The 24,289-nt window shown below is 42.6% G+C and overlaps 1 protein-coding gene across 1 annotated transcript in view; it reads right to left on the bottom strand.

Annotated features, from left to right (window-relative positions):
* Nucleotides 1–24,289, bottom strand: part of Myo16 (myosin XVI) — a 335,766-nt gene that overhangs the window by 5,499 nt on the left and 305,978 nt on the right. Inside the window, exons 33-34 of the mRNA XM_051181974.1 lie at nt 22,668–22,829; nt 14,696–14,787 (exon numbers count right to left, since the gene is read on the bottom strand). Of these exons, the coding sequence (XP_051037931.1) occupies nt 14,696–14,787; nt 22,668–22,829 (254 nt within the window). The remainder of the gene's footprint in view (nt 1–14,695; nt 14,788–22,667; nt 22,830–24,289) is intronic.

Raw genomic sequence — 24,289 nt, 5'->3', positions numbered from 1 at the left:
CCATGCTGGAGTCACAATATTAGTATGGTTTAGATTGACAGCCTCAAATGTGATTTAAAACCAAGGAAGGCACCAAGTGGCACACACCCTCAATTCCAGCACTTGGGAGGCAGGGGCAGACCTCATGAGTCCCAGTACTCCTGTTTGCTCATTTTCAACACCTCCCTGCCATGCTGTAACAGAGTTCTGTGGAGTGAACTGGGTAGATTGCTCAAATCTCCCAGATGTTTTATGGATGTGCACTGCTTTGGACAAAGCTAATTACTCTGAATGAGTAATTAGTTCTTGAGATTTTTACCTTAAAATTTTCATTTCAAGGATAAAAATAATATTTCTAAATAATTCAGATGTGAAGTCATATTGCTATTCATTCATCTCAAAATTGATTTTCCTATTGACTATTTACCCAAAGGTGAGAGAGGCATGTGCTGACATTTATGGAAATTGAAGGAAGGCAGTGACCTGGGTGTCCTAACACTGAGTATTAATGTTTCAGATCAGATGCAAATCTAATTTCTACCCACTGCTAACAAGGCACTGGAAGAAAGAAAATAAGAAAATGAAATTTGAAAAATAGACTATAAAAATCAAGCTATGCTTATGTGACTCTTCAAGATGTGATTCAAGATAGGTGAAAGACTAAACAAAGGGTGTGTTTTGTAGCCATTGCTTGTTGGTTTCTGTGATGGAGCCTCACTCTGGCCATCTGATTGGCTTGGAAAGGTTATGTAGCTCAGGCTGGTCTAAAACACACAATCTTCTGCCCTCTGCCTCTCAAGAAGTTGAGGTTCTAAGTGTGAGTGAGCAACTATGCTCCATTGGAAAGTCTGTGGTTGTTGGATTATGTGTGTCTCTGTTTCTTAAAATATAAGACAAAGCAAACAGACAAACAAAACAAATGAAAATGTATCTTAAAGTAGAAATGCTGTTTGTGTTTTTGTCTGAACAAAGTTTGACCCTCCTAATTCAGGAAAAAGTTGTTTGTGTGTCAATCCAGTGACATTTACTCTTGGGATTTAGCTCCTTTGTGGCCTTAGGCTTAAACACAGGGGAAGATGTTCCCTGTTAGGCACATTAAGGTTTTACTGACACCACACATGGCTCTTTCTAGGCTAGGGGGTAGGCTCATCCTTGTACATCTGGACAATGTGACTTCCTGAAAATCCAAGAACTAGTCTTAATGATAATAATTAGTATTATTAAAAAAACACCTGCTGTGGTTTCAATAGACATTTGTTTGGATTTGTTGCTGATTTTATTCCATCAAGTTATAAAAAAAAAAGCCTGTACGTTTCTTCGCATCAGTTTAAAGTAACGAAACCTAGGACTGAGGGTAGTGTTCAGTATCGCAACACTGCTTGTCCCACAAGTGTGAAGATCTGAGTTCCAATCCCAAGGACCTCCTCAAAAGCTAGAAAGGTGTGGAGGGTGTCCTGTATACTCAGCTATTGGGAGGCAGAGACAAGGGATCTCTGAGACAAGCTGGCTAGTTAGATGAGCCAACTGATGAGCCCTGGGTTCAACTGAAACTCTGACTCAATACAAAAGGTAGAGAGCTGTATCAAGCTTTCTGGTTGGACTATCTTTGGATGTCAGCTCACAAATAATGACATGGAGGCTTATTATTAGGCTTATTATTTATGAAAGCATGGCCTATAGCTTAGGCTTGCTCCTAACTAGCTCTTTTAACTTAAACTAACCAATTTCTATTAACCTACATTTTATTATGTAGCTTTTTACCTTTCTTTTACTCTGTATGCCTGACTCCCCCTTGTCTTCTAGGCATCACCTCTGCACCTTGATTATCTCTTCCTTCCTCTCTCTGCCCGGAAGTCCCACCTATATCTCTTGCCTAGCTCTTGGCCATTCAGTTCTTTATTAAGCAAATCACAGGAAAGCATTTTCACACAGCATACAAATATCTTATAATAGAAAACAACTGAAGACAACCCCTGTCATTGTCAACTTTCATGATCCACTACACACAGGCATACACATGTACACCATATCCACACATACATGTTCACCTACACATGGGAACACACATACACACATTCAAACAAACATACCTCACACTCCAAAAAGAAGATAAACTGACTAAACAAACACTTATGATTGATGACAGAGACCTAGTGATTACATATAGTAATGGCCTGTTACTGTTACATGACTTAGACCCAGGGAACTAATGGAAAGTTTAAGTCAGGCATTTTCTTGGAATGTTAAGAGAGCTGTTACAAGTTAGAGGGAGCCTGATTGAGTTCACTCACAGCTCCCCTCAAAGCCTGGCTGTATTGGAGGTTTGCTTACAATCTTCCCTACCCTCCTTCCCCTGCCTAACACACGGAGCCTTGTCTTGTCTTCCTCTTTTCTCACAGACTGTATATTTCAGTCAGGTACATATAAGCTAACATCTCTAAGATTATGTTTCTATTCCCTGCAATGGTGTCTGTTAGCACACAAAACAACACCTCCTGCCTGATAAAATCCTGAGTCCTAGGCTTGTCTCCTCATGTTAGGATCACATTATTATTCTAATAACCACTCTCAAGCATCAGAGAAAAGCATCCTTCATAGACACAGATTCATCTTTAGATGCTAAAGCCACTCAGCTATGAGTGCAAAATGAGAATGCAAATCCAGATACACAGGGTTTAGTCAATATTCCCAGGCACTATTATCTTCTAATAGGTTTCCCTTCCCATCAATCCACTGACAAATATATTTAAGTCCTTGTGAAAATGGAAGGAATTGTGGTTTATTCTGTAAAACTTAGAAGCAGCAAACACTCCCCATCTCCCTCCAGACTCCAGACTCTTCATGAAAAAATAACAGTGCAAACACATGTGTGTTTGAGAGTCAAGGTGTATAGAGGAAGCACACAGAGAGATCTCAACAATAATTTATCAGGGCTAGAGAGACACCTTTGTGGTTAAGAGTGCATGCACCTGGAATGGAGAACCCAATTCAGTTTCCAGCAACTGTGTCATCTACAACTTCATCTCCAGAAGACCAAAGGCCCTACATTCTGACTGGGGTTGTAGGATTTGAGCTACATTGGAAGGATGGGAAGGTCATTCAGGTGGAGAGGTGTAAACTGTGGTGCACATTGCTCACACCTGTTTTCCAATGGTGAAACCACAGAGATGTGGAATAGCACATCAGATTCAGTTTTGGCGAAACAGCAGAACTATGAATGAGGAGGCAGGGAGCTAAAGCCCAAGCAAGTGAGGGAGGGCAGCTGGAACCCACCCACTGTCCTCAGAAGACAGAAGAAGGGAGCTCAAGACCACTTCCCCCACCTGATACATTAGCTGGCCTCTTCACCTGCAGTTTTCAAGGCATGGCTGGCCAGTTTTGAGGAAAGTCAACACAAATGCAGTCACCATAGGCACATTTACAGCTAGCCTCCTTCCTCTCTCGAGGAAGTTACATTGTAACTGTGGGAATTCCAACTTTATCTAATAAAGAAGCAGAAATCACTTCTCCCAGCTGCCAGGCACCTGCCGCTATCTCTCCTCCTCCTCTGGATGCTCCTCCCACTGGGAGCAGACAATGTCATTGGCTTCCTGACTGCTCTGTGCTTGATACCTCTTCCTGGGTCCCCTGACTCACAGCTTTCACTCAGTCCAGAGGTACCAGGTCTACAGTGGTCCTGGCCTCCTACTGACTCAGTTTAACTCCCCTTCCCCCTGTTTATACTGCTTTGGTGGACAGCTTAGCTTGCTCTCTCCTCTGCTGGAACTGGACTTGCAGGGAGGAGGGGCCGTCATTCTGCAGATCAAGCTATTCAGCACACCAGGCCTGTGTCCAGCACAGTGGATCCTCTGTGGACACTTGCTGGCAAATGGGTGAATGAACAAATAAATCTCTGAATGTACCATTTAATGCAATCCACAATAGTGTATATAGACACACACACAATAGTGTACCTTAAGCTGCATAATGTAATTATATGATTATGATCAGCAGTAAAAATACTGCATAAGGATCCCTTCATGTCATGTGGCTTCCCGATTCCAGCACTTCCAGAGCTCATGGAGACACAGAGTGTATGTGAGTGTCCTATTTAGGCTAAGTGGGGTGTTTTTTTGTTTTGTTTTGTTTTTGGTATTTTTTTTAACATGGGCCTGAAGAAAATTTTTTTAAAAAGATATGACATATTACATCAATTTATTTGCATTAATTCTTCTGGACTGGTTGACAATTAAATTAAGCTGGCAATTTATTGAGTGCTGACTGGTGTGTGTTTTCAATAAAATAGTAATTTAAATGCATTTGGTCCTCAGTGGTACCAGGCTAAGCATGTGCACACCACACACACACACACACACACACACACACACACACACACACACACACACACACACACACCTCAAGGGGTACCCTCTTCAATGCTCACATGCACATATACATACACACAGACACACGTGTGCACACTTGTAAAGGAACAAAGCAGGTTGCATAACAGAAATAAGCACAACACTGCAGAGGTCTCACACACACACACACCCCGCTTGCTCAGAAGGACACTCAAGGAGGTCACGTAAAGAATGATGACATAGTAGAAGACTCTGGAAGGGTCACAGCAAACACAGAGGACATTTCTGTCAATGTTCTTAGCACTGCCCCAAAAGCCAGTGCCTGCATGGCTGGCCTATGGTTGAAAACACAGGGAACAACTATTTTCTGATCAGAGAAAAGAAAATGATCACCATGTACATGGATCTAAACTGAAAGCCTGAGCAGTTAGGTTCCGATGTGTAAACAGCAAAAGAGAACATTATCTTTGCAGGTATCAAGAAGAAATTGCTGTAAACCTTTATATATATATATATATTGGCCAGGCATTGGTGGCTCATGCCTTTAATCCCAGCATTTTGGGAGGCAGAGGCAGGCGGATCTCTGTGAGTTCAAGGCCAGCATGTTCTACAAGAGCAAGTTCCAGGACAGGTTCCAAAGCCACAGAGAAACCCTGTCTCGAAAAACTAAAAACAAAAACAAAAAACATAGATTTTTTATTCCCCTCAAACAGAACAACAAATATGGAGACCGTGAGGGTGAGGGCTAATTACACTGAGTCTATCAATGAACTCCCATGGGTAGATGCCTAAAGAGGATAAAGACATGGAAAACCCACTATGACTCTGTCTCCAGGATTGCAATTCAGCTAGAAGGAAAGCAAAAACATCCATCAGAGGAGTCAAGAAAGTAAACAGGCATGTAAACCACGGAGGGGAAGACAAATGTAAAGATGTGGGACAAGTGGAATCCTGGACCGCATCCAGAGAGATCACTGCAGATTGAGCTTAGCCAAGGTGACAGGAGGTGACGTCAGACAGGAAGTGACGTCAGACAGGAGGTGATGTCAGGGGGTCAGTAGTGAAGAACAGCATTGGGAGAGGTCAACATGGTGACTGCCAAGACTCTAGTTAACTCTCTCCAGCACATGGTGTTTCTTTTCATTTGATGGTACTGATTAGATTTTGTCAACTTGGTAGGAGCTACAACCATACAGCAAGAGGGGGCCTCGACTATGGGAATGCATCCCTCATACTGAGCTGTAGGCAAGTCTGTGGATTACTCTGTTGACTTGTAATTGAGGTGAGAGGGATATCACCTGGGCTGGTGGGCCTGGATTGTGTAAGGAAGCAGGCTGAGCAAGCCAAGGCAAGCCAGCCATAAGCAGTACTCCTCCATGGTCTGCTTGACTTCAATTTTTGTGTTGGATTCCTACTCCCATTTCCCTCGATGATTAGACTGTGATGTTGATGCATAAGCCAAATAAACCCTTTCCTCCTCAAGTTGATTTTGTGATGGTGCATTTACCACAACAGAAACCAAACTGAGACAATTACTTTTTTTTTTTTTTTGAAACCAAAATGACAATAATGCTCAGGAAGTTTCTATGCAGACAGATGGATAGGGGACAACTATAAGTAAGGGTTAGTTGTGGAGTAAACAGGGGCTGACATGATTGGCCCCAGTAGACTAAGATTTGGTTCATGTCTATTCCAATCATCGAGGCAATCACAAAAACACTGAAAGGATATGCAGATAAGAAACCAGGAGGTAAATGTAAACAGTGGTTAAAGGGAATTTCAAATAATCTAAAAGAAGCCAACATAGAGAAACAGAAAAATGAGACAAAATAAAACCAAACAGTGCAAACAGAAAACATGCAACAAAATGGATTCTAGTAATCAGCCATATCAGTAACTGCAAGGGGTGTGTATGGTCAGTCAGAAAACTGTCAGGTTGTAGAAAAATAAGATTCTTAACAATACTACCTACAGTAAATCTATGCTAAAGGGAAGAGGGAATATACCCGAGTCATGAGATGAATGGTTTAGAGGAGGGGTGAAAGCCATAAAAGTTGGAGTGGTAGTTTCACAGCCCCAAGACTCCTCTGGAACACCCTTAATTCTACTTTAAGAGTATGAATCAAGACTAGGGGTTGGGTCTTGTTGAAGTTGTTTAGAAAATTAACAAGATGGAAAGGTACACCTTCCAGACAAGGATGGAACAATAATGGAGTGGCTGGCCCAGTTCCAGACAAGGGGATCTCACAAGAAGGAAGGGCCCCTGGTGAAAAGGACAGGGAAATCTTACTGGCCTCTCATGGCCCAAAGCAGACCTTCTAGTACAGGAAGCAGAGCCAGGGAGACAATGGCAGGGTAGGTGCTGCTGCAATTATGGCTGGAGCTATGTGCTTTTTGCTCAATAACAGACAGAAAATGAGAGAAAAGGCAGAACCAAGCCCCCTTGGTGGCTGGATCTGACTGCTACTTCTAGGAAATTATGTTTAGTTATACCAGAGTATACTCCCTCTTCCAGAACACTAGGAAGTTTCCCCAATCCAGGCCATACCCTGGGTGGGAATACACAACTCAATCATTTAAAAGAATAGAAATAATACAAGGTACATTCTCAGACCCAAAAAGGATCAACCAGAAATCAGTAATAGACAGATAACAGGAAGTCTCTGAGTATTTGAAAAGAATACAACATTGGCCAGAGAGAAAGTCCCAAGGGGAACTAGAAACAATTTTCAGTTGAACAAAGATGTAAACAAAATCTATAAAGGTTAGCATGATGAAGCATGGAATGATCAGAGGGAAAAGGAAGACAGTTTTTATTAGGAATATCAAAAGCTGATACACACACACACACACACACACACACACAGAGAGAGAGAGAGAGAGAGAGAGAGAGAGAGAGAGAGAGAGAGAGAGAGAGAGAGAGGAGAGACAGAATGGTAGATAGCCAATTGATAATCCACAGATAATCAGTAGTGGCTAGCCAATAGGCAATCCACTAACAATCAACTGAGCAGGGACACAAAACAAGCAAAGTGTTGGTACACATGAAACTGAGAAGCAACACTATCCAGAATATGTAAAGAAATTCTTAAACTTACATGATCTGTCAGGAAATGGGAGAAGAACAGATCTGAACATGGAGCTCTGAGGGTCCATGAAAATGGAAACAACCAGGAAAATACAACTCAACTCAAGTCACACTTATCATATTAGCAATAATAAAATCATTAAACTAAGCATTTACCCTTTTAGAGGTGAATAAATGGGTTTGAGCATTTTAGGGAGTAATGTAGCAATAATGGCCACAGTTAGGAGCATCCGGGCACAGACCTCAGCTGGGACATCCAGCAAGCTGTTTCCCCCTTACTAAGAATGAGAATCGTAACCCAGGTGTGCATCCTGCCATAGTTGGTAACAGCAAAAACATGGGATGCTGTTTTTATAGTTTTCCATACCAACTTGCCAAATTGTGATGTGATCTCAGGAATTTCATGACTATCTTTACTTAAAAAACTAACTAGACTTGAGAAAAAGTCAAAGTGGAACAGACTGGCTCACACCTAACATCCCAGCTGGTCACTGAACTGGGGGCCAAGGCACAGCGTACACCAGACAATGGTAGCAGCTGTGTGCATATGGAGGACAGAGGTGAGGACCAGTGGGACCTCTCACCTTGGGGTCCCAGGTGGCCAGGTAGTGAGACTTTCTGTCCCCTTTCAACTGTTTCCTCTGAGGTTGCTGGGGAAAACCAAAAGCCATGCTGAGTTGGTAAGTGCAAGGGTGTGCCTGTCATCACTAGTTCCATGGGTTAGAGGGAACATCTCAACCCTAATGCTTTCTCACTGAATCTGCAGCTGACACTCAGGCTGAAATATCAAAAAGACAGTACCCTATCAAAATGAGGCAAAACACTGCAGCAACATCAATCAATCAATCAGTCAATCAAACCAGAAACAGTTGCAGAATAATCTGCAGGAGTGATGTATTTATGCATACCGATAACATACACAGTGTCAGCTGCGTTTTGTGGGGACAGTATGATTTATGGATTTAGTTGGCAAAGTACAACTGCCAGTGAGGACTCTGCCCATTTCAGAATGATGAGTCACTTCTGGTCTGGCAGGAGGGATGGGGGCAAGAAGTCCACTATTGATTTCTGTAAAACATAGCTCAAAAGCTAACACAGCAAAATGATACGACGTATCAAAGTGGTGTGTTTCAACTAACCACCGTGCTTTAAACAAAATAAGTTCATGACACTTTGTAGTGAAAAAATGTTTTAAAAAGTCATAAATATGAGGCAGAAGGTATGGTGAGTGGGAAACGTGCTTGCTGTGTAAACATGAGGACCTCAGTTCAAATTCCCAACACCCTCGTAAGAACCCAGCATGCATGGCTTTGTGTGTCTGTAACTTCAGTACTGACAAGTGGAGACAAGAGGATTCTGGGGACATTCAGGCCATTCAGTGTAGCTCTAGGGTCAGGGGGAAATTTTTACTAAAAACAAAAACAAAAAACAAAAAAACTAGAGGGTTATATGGGAAGACACCAAAAGACTCAGTCTCTCTCCCTGCCCCCTTCTATATATATGTATACATACATATGTATACATATGTGTGTATACACACACATATATATATCTACATAAATATACATGAGTGTGTGTATATATATGTATATATATATATATATATATATATATGAGTGTGTGTGTGTGCATGTGTATCTGGATGGGTACACCTGTGTGCACACACATGCCTACCCATACCCCAACACACACCACAAACACACACACACACACACACACACACACACACACACACACACACACCACTTTCTTTCACATTCCAACTAGGTACTAGGTCCTTTGGATCCAATCAATTCTCATACATATTAGATGCCCCCTCTTATGCTAAAGCCTAGCTGGTGTTTAGACTCCAGAGAGACACCAGTTCATGAGGGAAGTGACATTCCTCTTTGGGAGCCCCTCTAATACACTAGGCTGCCCGTGTCAAGTGTGTCTTCTGAAATAATCTAAGAATAATCTATACCTGCAAGCTAATAGATTTGCACTTCTTGGCTATTTTTCTTCCCTTTTAGTTAAATATTTTTAATAATTTCTGGAACTAATTTTGTAATTGTGCTGGCCAGGAGTTGTATAGCAACACAAATGCATCCTTAGTGCTCCCTATACATATGTGTGGCTGATCAGTCATTCTCCAGCAAGGATGGTCAGTGTGCAGACACCACAAGTTCTGTTTTTCTTTGCACACATTGTCACTCCTCTGATTTCTCATCCTTGTTCTTTAAAAAAAATTATAGCTGAATTCACCTCATTTGTAATAAATGATTAATATCTTAAAAATAAAATAGTATGAATTTTATCATATTCAGCTCACATACAGCAAACAACATGAAAATACAAAACACAGGATTTATTTATTTTTTTTTTCAAATTGCTACTTATCTAACCAGGGCATGGCCTGCTCCTGAGGAAAGCCCTGCCATTTCACTCAAACCATCAAAGTAATTTACTGTCTTCATTTCTCACACACAACATGTAAGTCATGAGTCTAGAATACTGATTCCCTGACAGCTGGCGTGTGGGAAGGCATTTCCTAGTCTATGTATCCTTCTGCTTGTAGCTCGGATAAATGGATAATCAGACAGACACAGAGCGACAGATGGACAGATAGATAATGATAAGAAGACTAATGATGAATATACAGAAAGATGCATGGATGATGATATACAGAAGACAAGATGAGGATGACAGACGGGTAGCCAGCTCCCTTCTGTAAGCATAGCCTCGTTTCTACTTCACGGGCTTTAAAGGCACCTTGATGGTTAAACCAAACATATCTACATATCTTTATTTCTCCTGACAGTTTGTTTTAAGTCTGTGCTAGAGCACATTTTCCAGCAGTCCATGCCACAACTATAATGAATATAGAAAGCAAACATTGAATTTATTTAGTGCCTGCTATTCTTCATTTTGTTGATGCATGGCATTACAGAAAGGTTTCTCTGACGGTTCAGTAAAACAAACCACGTAACAATTTGCTCCTTGGTTTGGATCGATTTTCTATTGATCCTAGTCTGGTGTTCCACCGGCGGCTGTGTCAGGGGTGGACAAGGTATTTATGAAGGTTACAGAAGCTGGCCTGCAATGCATTTATCAAAAACCATCAATGATCTCTTGTGATGGGTCTTTGGATACTGCCAATGCTCACAGTTACTTTGTATATTCTTTGAAATACTAAGGAAATGTTCTGTAAAGTTTGCTCACAGGCTCGTGTCCACCATGGGAAAAAAAAAAAGAAGCACACAGTGTAACCGTGGACAGGAGACCGAGGGGGAACCGCAAGGTTATGGAAAAGGCCTTTGGTGCAAAGTGAGCTTGTGAATGTAAATAAGACATGATGGAAAGAAAAAAAGAAAGAAACATCTACCCATGCCATGTCCAGTGTGGACACTTTAACCATGCATAGGAGACTACGCTCGTGCCCAAGGTGCGCTACAGATGCTTGGTGAAATCTCTCCCCTCAGCTGCCATCCTGTCTGCACACCTCCATGTTGTGCCATGGGTATCTGTGTCTGCTGGCTTCTTGGGACAGGTTTTGGGTCCCCCGGTTTGGCAATGGATATGCTCACAGAGGGGGAGGAACAGTAGTGGGAGGAGGGAGACAGGCAGAGAAGGAGAGGAAGGAGGAGGAAGGAGAGCGAGTTATTCTGGGCTGGACGCACAAGCGTTATACTAACTGCTGAGCCTTTCTCCCTAGCTTTAGCTTCTAAGAGACTGAATCATGCCAAGTAGCACAAATTTTAAAGAAAATTATTCAAATATCATAAAAATGTACGTAGATAAATGTCATATTATTCCTGTAAGTGCTGCCTAATTCCCAGTTAAGCCTGCAATTTCCTCTACAACGTAAAAAAAAAATTCTGTGCGTCTACAAGATCCTCCAAAAACCAGCCTGTGCAATTCAGCCTTAATTCATTACTGGTGTTACTCATGCCTAGGGCTATGCAAACATTCTACAGTGTCTCATTACAGGACTCACTGACATACCAACACACTGACATACCAACATGCAGGGGCTCCACAGGACTGGAAATGACTGCAGTTCCAGTTTCTGTGATCTTCAACTACTTTAGTCAGCTTTCCTGCTTTTCCTTGTTCATGTGCAAAGGCATTGCATTTTGCAAGATAATAAAAAGCTACCATGAGAGATGATATATTATTTAACTCTAGGAAAGGAACAGCCACTGTTGACAGAGGCTCTGATGCTGTTGTAGGTTAATATTAAGAACAGGTATGGGACAGGGAAGATGGCTCAGTGGATAAAACATTTCCCTTGTGAGCAAAAGGACCTGAGTTCAAATCCCCTAGACCTCTAGACCCTAGAAAATGCTGGACATGGTGGCACTTGTCATCAGAACTCTGGGGACAGACAGATACCTGAGACTCACTGTCTGGTCCAGCACCAAGATGGACACCACCTGAGGAATGAGAGCTGAAGGTGTACACACACACATACACACACACACACACACATACACACACATTCTTACACTCTCACATGCACTCCAACACACACTCATATACTCTCACATGCACTCACACACACCACACACACTCACACACTTATACGAATTCACACATACCCCCATTCACACACACTCTCACTCACACACTCATACTCACACACACACTTACATGCATACATACTTTCACACTCACACACCACACACCACACACCACCACACACCTTCACACACTCATACACACACTCATACACACTCAAATTCAATCACACACACACACACACACACCGAAAAGGGTTGGAAGTACAGATCAGTTGTAAATTGCATATTTTCCATCAATGCACAGGAGTCAACACTTAGCACTAAACAGAATAAACTTAGTGACTTTGTACAACCAGTGTAGCGAAGACACATTTGAATATAAATGGATTTCTTCTTGGCTAGTAACAATGAACTTATTGTTCCTGTCAGATGCATTTGCAGGCATGAGAAGTGAACTCTGTCTGGGCTTCGTCAGTGGGTAGGGCTATTTGGGAAAGCAGAAAGCCAAGAGCAGGCAGGCAGTGGATGTCTGCCTGACACGTTTCTCCTGCCCCCAAGAAGTCTCCGAAAAGGGCTTTGTTTATGCCTTTCATCTGGCGTGTTTTAGGTCCCCTGCCCACTATCTATGGTAGACCCTTGCTGTGGAAGCAGAGAAAGGAGGAGTGAGCATCTTTCTTAAGCCTCACCAAAGTAGGTGAGAGATGTTACATCAAGACCAACACCAAACAAACAAGACCATGACCGTCCAGGTCCAGTGTGGTCTTCAGACCAAAACTTCAAGTTCCTGGAATGGTGAGGCAACACCCCACTTCCCTGTTAGCGGTTTACTCTAATCTCCTTTTAGAAGCAGGATCTGACCCTTGGCAAGTGACCAGCTCTGTCTTCTTTATAACACATGTTACCATTATTTTTATTATTACTATTATTACAGTGACACTAATAAAAATCCAGACATCTGCAGACAGGGATTCTGTAGGTGGTTCATTTTAATCCCATTGCCATAGGACCAGTGACTTCAGCACTTGCTGGTACTGAATTCCTGGGGACATGTGGCAGTTAAGCCACAGTGTCCTGTAACTCACAGCTTCTTGCCTGTGAGGAATCTGCTGCTACCATTGAGCACCTACAGTCAGCACAACAGGGGAGGAGTATGGACTCCCGTGTTTAGGGAGACGGGGTGAACTGATTGGGTATTTATTCCAGGGAAGGGGTTCGAGTTTGAAAAAGCCTCATTGAAACTGGGAGATGGAGACAATTCCCCAAACCTTTCTCAAAAAATGTTCTCTGTCCCTCAGCTAAACCCATGAATGAACAGGAAGACCCAGAGGCCTCACACCATGAGCCTGCTTCCAGCCAGGTCCTTTCTCGGGGAGCACAGCATCATACCTGAGGGAGGGTAGGGCAGGCAGTGTCTCACTGTGTGTGTGTAACACAGAGGAGTCAGCTCTGATTCAGGCAGCCCCTGTTCAGGGCAGGGAATGCTGGGCCTCCGTAGCACTTGCAGGGTTAAAGCAGATGCACCTCCCAGGAACACAGGCAAGACTAGGATGATTTATCATCCCCACCAATCAGCATTTTCCTTTAGTTTCAGCACCTATAGATCAGTCCAAGTGATTTCTGCAGATTGCCTACTATATAGACTAATTTCTAAGATTAAAATTATTGATTTTTTTCATGCCACCTCATCAGTGTTACTTAGAAAAGTCTCAGCTCATAATATGGCTGTATCTACATGGCATCAAATATGTCTAACCTCACTGGGAAAAAAACTACTTCATTCTGGGTTCCTTGCATCCTAAAAGCACTAACCTTTTAATTCCTCCTGAATAATCTTTGTTTTGGTGCAATTTCCAAGGTCAGATGGTGAACAAGAACATGTAATCATGGAATGCCCATAGGATTTTTAATTTAAGCTTGTTCTCAATTAGTGTCTTGCATGTGTGTTTGTGTGTGTGCATGTGTGTACAAGTGTCTATGCATATTTGAGTGTGTGCATGTGTGCATAAAGGTCTATGTAGGCATGTGTGTGCGCAGGTGCAGATGCATGTTTGTGTGCATGCCTGTAGAGGCTAGATATCAATCTTCAGTGCTGTCCCTCAGGAGATGTTGAGTTTGTTTTTTGAGACAGTGTATCACATTGGCCTATTACTCACCAAGAGACAAGGCTGGCTGACCAGCAAGCCCCAGGGATCTGCCTCTCTCAGCCATCCCTCCACTGAAGTTCAAGCATGTATTCCAGCATCCACCTTTCCCCCGGGTCCTGGATATCTAATTTAAGTTTTGCTTGCACAAGCAAACACTTCATTGACTGAGCCATCCTGGAAGATCCGCATACAGTATCCTAAGTGGAGCTGATTATGTAAAAGTTGGAAGGTCTGAGAATGAACAGCATGCAACAAGACCTCAGGGCATCTAGATGTTATTTCCAAGACACTGTCACTGCAAGCTTATACTCTAACCCAGGGCAAATGCAGAAAACACCATCACTGTTAGGATTCATACCATCACCACTACCATTCAGTGATTTTAAAGTACCATAACAAAATGATGTCTATAATACTCTACTGAAATATGCTAGCTTTGAGCTTTTTCCAGAGTAAGAAAAAATTGTAGACAGCTGAGATGGAGAAGAGAGAGAAATGTTTGGACAAAGGACCATAGAAGGGCATGAAAATAACCTCAGTTCTCAGTTCAGGAAGAAGACCAGTGACCACGACTTAGTGGCTGTGTGCCATGGCTTAATTCCACTTGTTGCTGCGTGGAGGAATATACAGTGCCCTTACCTGGGTGGTGTGACTCTCCCGATGTCTCTGAAATGATGAGGTCCCTGTACCACTCAGACAGAGCCTTGAGCAACCATCATCCTCAGGTAAACCTGTGGAGGTCAGCACAGAGCTGTGGTGAGGTTTGTGTCTCCTTGCCAAAAAAACAAAACAAAACAAAACAAAAAAAAAAAACCAAAAAACAAAAAACCTTCATGCTTAATAAACAGACACTGTCATATTCCATGCACTACAGTGTTAGAAAATAGCAGATATCTATTGAATATTAAAATTTGCAGCGAATACCTCAAGCTCCTGCAGTGTTGTTAAACAAAAGAGGAGATATACTGCCAGAGAGACAATGACAGCAAGCCAGTCAGAGCAATGCAGATGTGACTCAAAAGGGAGGGAGGGGGCTTTCTTAGAGCCAGGAAACCATCCCCAGATCCTCCAGGAAGAAGGAAGCACAAGGCTGGTGCTGTTTCCTTCCTGGATGACGAAAGTTCATATTTCATCTGTGGGGCAGTATGGGAAGGGAGGGAAGGGAAGCAGAGACTAAAGAAACACCAGGACAGCAGGAGCACACCTGAGTGTCACAGGAACCATGACTGTGTTCCCTCCATTTGCAAAGCTGGGGTGGTGAGGCGGATAAAACTCACTAGTCACAACCTGCCCGTTTTTAGCCAACAGCAGATGACATTTTCTATTATCCTGCATATAGATACCCATTTCTGACCCTTGGCATTTGGCCTGTATAATTCTCTGGTCTAAGCTTGTCCTGTATATCATGAATAGTAGCATCCCTGGCCTTCCTCACTGGCTGCACCCTGATTCATGACAATCAAAGTGATTTTAGACATTATTAAATGCCCCTTGGGGACAGATCTGTTCCCCTACACTGATTGAGAGCAATCATGATGGAGATGGCATGAACTGCCCCAAGTGGCTGGATTAATAAACATGAACAGATAAAAAGAGAAATAACTGCCCAATGGAATGAATTCTACCAAGAGAACTTTAAATACTGAAGCAATTACTCATCTCCTCTGGAAACATAATTAACTAGCACAGTTTAATTGATTAAACATATACATGATTCCTAAATTAAAAACCACTATGAAACCACTGTGCATTTTTCCAATTACTGGAGTATGCCAATTCCTTGGGGCAGGGGTGGGGGGAATCTGAATCCAACCAACATGAGGTAGACCAGTCTGCCTTCTTGGTAAATTTACACATGCCTCCATGTAAAAAACGTTCTGTCAATGTTTTTATGAAACATTCCAGCCTGGAGGGAAGCTCCTTAAGACTCAGAAAGTTCTAAGGACAGACTAGTTGAGACTCAGGAAGACAACAACACACTAGTCCCAGGAAGTCTCTGAAACTGACCAGTTTCACAAGGTTATAGAAGAGTAAGGACTGCTAAGGAGAGGAGACCCTTTAATCTGTTGAGCAGAATGCTCCAGAATTTCAGTTTTGATGTGGTGGGTTTCAGAGGCTTAGCTGCCTATGAGTTGAGCCTGCTCTTGTAAGTAACCTCAATAAACTCGTTGTTTTGTTAACTTGGCTTTTGGTGGTATTACTTCCCTCTGTCATCAGTTCAGTTTTCCATCTTAAGCAAGTTAGATGCTTGTTCATATCTCCCCAGAAATAGTGTTACACACCTATCAGGACAGGCCTTATTGTGGGTGAATACTGTTCCACCACTGAGGAAGACTGGGTCCTGATCATGAGCAATGTAATCACCAGCAGGACAGGAAAAGGGTGTGTTGTGTTGTCCCATCAACCAACTGTATGGCATAATTAAGAGCTTAGATAGGTGCATAGGAGCCTGCAGGTGTAAGACAAGGCATCATCTGGAGAAAGACTCCTGGTCAAAGGACATGAAGGACGAGGGCTGTGGACAGGGTCAAGTTCAAGGCAGCATACATGTCAAGTTTGTCTGATATCCTACCCTACTAACTTCTATTACTGTGATGGACAGCCCCACAGAAGCAAAATGGGGAAATATTTATTGTGTCTCACAGGTCTAGGGAAGCACAGGGCATCGTGCTGAGGGAGACATGGGAGAAGGAGGAGAAAGCTCACTGCTGGGATTGAGTGCACAGCCAGGAAGCAGAGAATGAACAGGGAGAGAAACTGGGCTGTGAAACCTCCTGCCTTTAGAGATCCACTTCCTCCCGTGAGATGCCCTCTCCTAAGACTTCCACAACCTGCCTGATCCATACACCAGCTGGGACCGAGTGTTCAAACACACACGTGAGCCTCTCTGTGAGTGTTTCACATTTGAGCCACAGGGTTTGATGTCTGGCAGACAGGAGATTAAAGGCAGAGGAAGTGTGACCCATCTTTCAGAAATAGCAATTCATAAGTTAGAAGTTCAACTCCTGGTTTCAGAAGAGAAACATCAGTTTAGACCATGATCACAGATCCAGAACCAAGGTGGCATCCTAGTGTGCCTTCCACAGAGTCAATGGATAAAAATTAAGAAGTATTTTGTTAGCATTCTCTGAACAGGGTGCAGAGAAATATAATGGAGAAGAAAGAAAGGGTCCCCCAGTGAGAGAATCTCACAACTTAACCGGCCCACACTTAATTAGAAAACAGCAGAACAGACTCAGGGCTGGGAGAGTACAGGAAGGGCTTCTATGCAGCCAGAAGCAAAGGATCCCACCTGGGAGATGGTGAAGGGACACCTGAAGGACATTTGCCCATGTGCCCCGAGTACAGTCAGTGCAGAGGTGTCTTTGCTTCTGTGGAAAATGGGTCGGGGTGGTTTACTCAAATGAACACAAACATGCACCCTGCCAAGAGTGTGGGTTTTGTGCATGGATGTGGCTCAGCTGTGAGCACTGGTTAGTGAGCCATAGTAAAGCAAACATAGAGACCTCAGACCATATCCATATATATATATATATATATATATATATATATATACATATATATATACACACACACACATATATACACACACATATGTCTATGTCTACATATGTATGTATATATATGTCTATGAATATGTATATGTATACGTATGTATGTATATGTGCACACACACACACACACACACATATCTGCATTGGAAGCACGAAACATGGGATCATGGGTTGTAGGTATTCCTTTGTGGCTCTTAAGGAAAATGAAGGATCACCCTGATGGGAGGGGCCCTGCTGGGGCAATCTGGGAAGACCATAGTACAATGAGCTGGGAACTGCAGGCCCAGCTGAAAACAGGAACAAGATAGGCCAGGAGGTCTGAGGTTGCACAAGGAACAACCCATTAAAATGGCATGTCTATCTCCGGGTACTTGAGAAGGTAAAGCTGGCCAGGTGTCAGAAGGCTTTGAGAACATTTTGTGGGGATATGACAATGTTTTGCAGGCAAATGTTGACACTGAAGACTTCTAAGAAAGATGATAACATTTTTGTTAGTTTTTCTCATTTATTTTACATACATGTTTTGATCGTGTTCTCCCTTCCCCCAGTAGCTCCTCCCACATCCAACCTCCTTCCTTACACACCAAGTTTCATGGTTTCACATGTTTTCATTCTCTCCCTGGGGTGTGGTACATACAAAAGGAACCACACCATTAAATAAATCTGACTCTTCCTTTCCCGGCAGTTACAGAATGTCAACAGCTCATCAGATAGGGGTGGCACTCTGTGCCCACCTGTCCTCTGCATGCTGGGATTTTTGTCTGGATTGAGACTTTCTAGGTCTCTTGTGCACTGTTGCAATTGCTGTGAGTTTTTATATGCAACTGCCCTGCTGTGTTCAGACCACACTGTCTCCTTGAAGTCATCTAAGCCCTTGGGCCATATAGTCTGTGTGTTCTAGCCTAGACAGGTCACAGGCATTAGGGGGAGAATTCTGCTAAACAAACATTGAAACAACTCAAGGACCATTGTTATGCCCATAGATCAGTGCATCACTCATCTCCTGTGAGAGAAGCTTCTTGTGTAGTGAGATATCCACCATGCCCATACCTGTTGCAATGACCAGGCCCATTGGGGTATGGGGATGGGTGTGGGCGTGACCTTGGGGGACTAGGTCTGGGGTCCTGAACCCCAGCTCACTCTCTTGCTTCCCAGTCAGAGACAAAGAGCATCCAGAGGCATCCTTGGAATGTGAACCTGTGGTAGTCTTCTGTTTCTGGTGTAAGTGATTTCTCCCCGAATAAACATCCAGCCGCCAATATTTTGCCCTGGAATCTTATTTCCCATGCATTACTCTTGCAGTAGATGGTGATTATCACCGAGACCCAGACCCACAGTTGGTCAAGGTACAGACAACAGTAAACTGTTGTCAGGCTGGGTACTCTTCATAACCCTTCCTCCCAAGGTGCAGGGATCTCCATAGAATAATACCCCTTCAAGACAAATTATCTAAAATTGTTACCAAAGTCACAAACCATGCTGAGAGAAAAGAGATTAAAAGCTCTAATTATGAACATTAAAATGAATACATTATTAAAATGTCACAAACTAAAACAAAAATGTAAGAACGATATAAAATACTGAAATCCATTAAATAAAAGTCTCCCCATTTTTAAGACAACCACAAATAAAAATAAAGGACCTACAATTAAGAGTTTTTGGCAGCAGGGTGGGAGTGGAAAGATGGAAAATTGAGGAGAGGTGGTATAAATGATCAGTAGGCCATAACCATTCATTTTTATCAAACAGTCCAAGAAAATGCATGTATGACCACAGGAACTTAATGATTTTGCCTCTTAAAATAGCAAAGGTGGAGAAACAATTATAGGAACTTTGAATTTCTGTAAAGAGAATGTGACTTGAGACCTGACAGCCATTCTTGAGCTCTGGAATTGTGTGTGCTTCAGCCTTGCCCAATCTACTCACTTTGGACCAGAGATGGCAGGCTCTTCTTGTGTGGCAGCCTGAGTGGCCCAGGAAATTCAAATCATCACCATGTTTCTCACATGAAAACTTAGAAAATCTCTAAGATTTGATGAGTGGGTCCTGTCCACTGAACACTAACTGGGCTAGCATTGCCCTACTAGGTCCCCCAAAGAAGTTCTGACATAGCCATTTGCATTACTCCCTTTTAAAGTGGAGAAAATTGGGAAGTACAAGGTTAAGTACCACGGCCATGGGTGGAGTGTTACTGGGGTTCAGATACTGGCAAGATGACTCCTTAAGTCCTAAGAAGGACATCACTGGAGGGAATTGCAAAGCATGATCCTAGACCATTGGTTTTCAACACACAGTTACCAACACCAGTAAGAGAATATTTAATGAAACAAGGTCCAATGGGAGATGCTTTAACATGAATTCAGAAAGTCTCTGATCATGACGAGTGGGGCAGGGCTTGGCAGGTAACCCAGGAGCTAGCATAGCCCCCTCTGCTTTTCGGCAAAGACAAATGCAACACTCTCCCATTTGTGAAGTGGAGGCTTGCTCCCTTCCCTCTTGTTCTTGAGGCTAGACTCAGACAACATCATGAGCTCCAAAGAATCTGTACAGCTTCAAAAATAAAGTAGGAGAATATAGACGAACTCATAATTTATAGGATCTTATTCTAGGCTCCCTGTCTTTGAGGCATGCCTGATGAAAATTATACTTTGCTACCAGTGGGTCTGTGTGACTTGGTTCTGATGTCCCCAGCTCAGGTTCTGTTATGAGATCAGTAGTCTTTCCCATTACTTACCCATTATTGAATGACAAAGACAACCCAGACTGTACACAAAGAGTGAATATAATGCAAATAAAGAAAAGAGAGATAAATGTATGCTCAAATGTAATGACTCTGTCCTTAATTGCCATTTTTTCCTGATGCTCAGCAATAAAATGCATATTCATTGAGCAGTGAGAAGGAAAACCATACTGATCATAAAATGTCCTAGTTGGAACTTTTTATATCTCTACTTTCCACAAAATAAACATCTTTATATTTACAATATTTCTGTTTGATATAGCTGAAGCATTCTAACACTAAAGGCGGCTCTCCAATGCCACGATAAACAACCGCAAGTCCAGGGAATAATTAAATACACAAAAAAAGTACCCGAGTCTGTGTTCACATCAGCAAAAGGATGGCAATTAAAGTAAGTGATCGCTATAATTAACCACATATAACTGTATTTCAGCAAATGAGCAAACATAATTATTTCTGGGAAACAGGGGTAGCATGCAGATCCTGGCACTCCAAAGAAATCATTTCCTAGAAAATAGTGCTATTTTTGACTCATTCAGAACTTTAAATTATTTTAAATATTTACTTGCTTTTGGTACCTTTATACAGAATGGACAATGATTGTACTATGAGCATGGGCATAGTAAATCCATATCAAAATTTACCATCAGGAGCTGGAGAGATGCTTAGTGGTTAAGAACACTTGCTGTTCTTCCAGAGGACCTGGGTTTAGTTCTCAGCATCCACAACTTGTGGATAGATACTATTGATTGAACACTTAACTCCAGGCTAATCGCATCCTACTATGTTCTCTGAAAAAGTCCTGGCATAGCCTTGCATCATGCCTTTGAAGAGGAGAAAATTAGAAGGGGAAAGATTAAGTCCTACCCTGTGATTGGATACTATTGTGTTGAATAAAGGGTCTGTAGCTGGGCAAGATGACACTCTCCTGGAGGGAATAATGTTCCAGGGATCTGATGTCCTCTTCTGGCCTCCATAGGTACTTTTATACAGGTGGTACCTACACACACACACACACACACACACACACACACACACACAGAGAGAGAGAGAGAGAGAGAGAGAGAGAGAGAGACAGACAGACAGACAGACAGACAGACAGACAGACAAAGATATGCACATGTAGGCACCACATGTACTCTTGTATGCACTGCATACACATAGGCAGCAAATCAAATCAAATAATGATAGTAGAATAAAATGTTCTTCTCTAGAGGTACCATGGTCATTGGAAGTCACAGGTTCCATACAAGTCAGGTCTGTGACAGTAAGAACCTGGTTTTGGCTGACTGTAGACCTAGCACTCACTGGCTCATTTGAAGGCTGTACTTTTGCTTCAATGGGCAGACTCTCCCATGAGAAGACAGCTCAGGACTCAGACTGCCTTGCAAGGCTAGCATGGATATCATAGTTCATCTTGATTGTCAACCTGACTGGGTTTAGAAGCTCCTAGGATGGCATTTCTAGAGAGGTGTAACTGAGGAAGGATGGTATGCCTGAATGTGGGTGGCACCCTGTTCTGGGTTCATATACTAAATAAGAAGAGCACCAGCAGCCATCTCTCTCTCTCTCTCTCTCTCTCTCTCTCTCTCTCTCTCTCTCTCTCTCTCTCTCTCTCTCTCTGTCTCATTCTGACTGATGGAACAAAGAAACCAGCCACCCCAGCTCCCACTACCAATGCCCTTCATGAACGATGGGTTGTAGCCTCTCAAACCATGGACCAACATACATCCTTCTCTCCTTAATCCAGCTTTTGTCAGGGCAAAGAAAAGAACAATGAACAGCCAGGCCCCCATCTCGGCCCCTTCCCAGCAGCCAATTGTTCTGTTAGGTCTCTAGCCCCTTTTATCAGAGTAAACAGAGATGCTTTGTAAAGAATGGCTGGGCTTTCCCATCAGCCACAACTAAATCTATATCAGAGAAAACATTTGTTTACGTGGGTTTGGACATGGCAGCCCAGCCAGGCTTACTGGGTAACCTAAAGTCAGTCTGTCATCTGCAGCCATCAGTATTTTCCTTCACATTTCTTAGCTGTGTGAAAACATTTAATTCAACATTTATGGTTGAACATTCTTGTTCTCCCCAGCACAAGATGCACCTTCTACTGGTTCTTACAGATTGACACCCCATCAAGCCTCTGGAAAGGTAATCGGATAGTGAGTTTGACTCCCTTTCCACCTGAATGACTGCCCAGGGTTTACATTCTACCTCCAGTTATCAAGCCTACTTCACTTTTATGTGTTAGATGTACTCTTCCTCCAATGTAGATGTAGCTTAAGACTTTGACCCACTGCTTTGTGAGATAAGAAGGGCTCACCGTTTGTGACAGAATTTCCATTTTCAGCTGTGACGACAGCAGTAGACAGAGAGCTGGACAGTTGAATCCCATGATTATTTGCATTTCTGTCTTGAGTCTCTGAAGTCATTTCTGATGAACTGGGTTCATCCCGGCTAGTCAGGTTCATGTTAGTTTCAAAACCTGAAATAAATTTTAGAAAAGATTACTCTTGTCTGGTAAAATTTACTGTTTATTTGAGTAAAACAAGAGAAGAGACTAATTAATTAAACACTAATTACATTTAAAGCAAATTCTCCAAAATTCTTAATACCTAAATGCAGTAAATAAAAGTTGTCACAATACCTTTAAATATAAGCAGGGGAAAGCAACTTGTAATTTGCTATTTCCAAACAACCTATTCAAAGTTTCTGGTATGTATCCAACAGCTTGTTACAACACTTCCCATGCTGACACAGGTAATGAATTTTTGTGCCCAAACCAAACAAACAAAAAACAAAGTGTATATTGGGAAAGATCATAAAACTTGTCTGTTGCAGTTTAGGAAACTAAACTTCAAACCCAGTAAAGTACATCTTCTACACTAAGAAAATGTATATTAGGGGCATGTAATGCGTGTCTCACACCCAGTCTTCTGAGATGTGTGAAAACAGAAGCCATTGTCCCATCTAAGGCGGGAAAGAGGGACTGTGAAAGCTGTGTGGTGTTAGCAAAGCGAGATTTGACAAGTTCAAGAGCATGTGACAATGTGTCCTCAGCACAGGCTCCCTGTGAATCTTACATGGTGCTCTGGGAGAACTGGAGGGGTCAGAGGTCAGTGTCTGCCCCTCATCCTTTTCACAAAGCCATTGGCTTCACACTGAGTGTCACCCCATCTCCTGTCACCTGACTCAGTTTCCCTCTGAATCAGAACAGGTGCACCTGGGATACATTCTTGCTTTCCTAGGATCCTCAGTGCTTCTGTGACTTCAAAGGATATGCTTGAACCTAACTCTGAGTATGCTGTGTGCGCCTGTTCTTTCTTGTTGATGCCTAGTGGATCCTAACTGTCCCAGAGGAGGGACCTCTAATGTTTGATGCTAACAGGATATTTTAAAGCAATGATAAATATAATTTTCAATATTGTACCTTTGCTTATAAAAGCTGGATATTGTCACTCTTGACCCCAATAACTCCAAGAAACAGCAATGCCACCCTTACTTTATTGGACATGAGTTTTTTGACTCCTGGAACTGTGCAGACAGACACGTAACAGACCTTAAGCACAGATACTATGAGCATGGTACAGTCATTTTTACTACCAAAATCATGATATCTGGATTTTCCTAAAACTTTTGGAATTGATGGCATTGGGAGAAGACAGAAAGAGGCAATGGAAAAAAGGAAAGAAGGGAGGGAGGGAGGGAGGAATGGGATGGAAAGGAGCAAAGAAGGGAGAAAGGAAGGAAGGAAAGAAGGAAGGAAAAAAGGAAAGAAGGGAGAAAGGAAGGAAGGAAAAAGGAAGGAAGGAAGGGAGAAAGGAATGATAGAAGGAAGGAAGGGAAAGAGGGAGGGAGGAAGGAGGGAAAGAAGGGAGGGAGGGAGGAAGGAAGGAAAAAAGGAAGGAAGGAAAAAAAGAAGGAAGGAAGGAAGGAAGGAAGGAA

Source organism: Phodopus roborovskii, unplaced genomic scaffold (genome assembly GCF_943737965.1).
Source record: "Phodopus roborovskii unplaced genomic scaffold, PHOROB, whole genome shotgun sequence".
In the NCBI taxonomy this organism is placed as follows: Eukaryota; Metazoa; Chordata; class Mammalia; order Rodentia; family Cricetidae; genus Phodopus; species Phodopus roborovskii.
The sequence above is the reverse complement of the archived record's forward strand: the minus strand, read 5'-3'. Positions and strand labels throughout refer to the sequence as shown.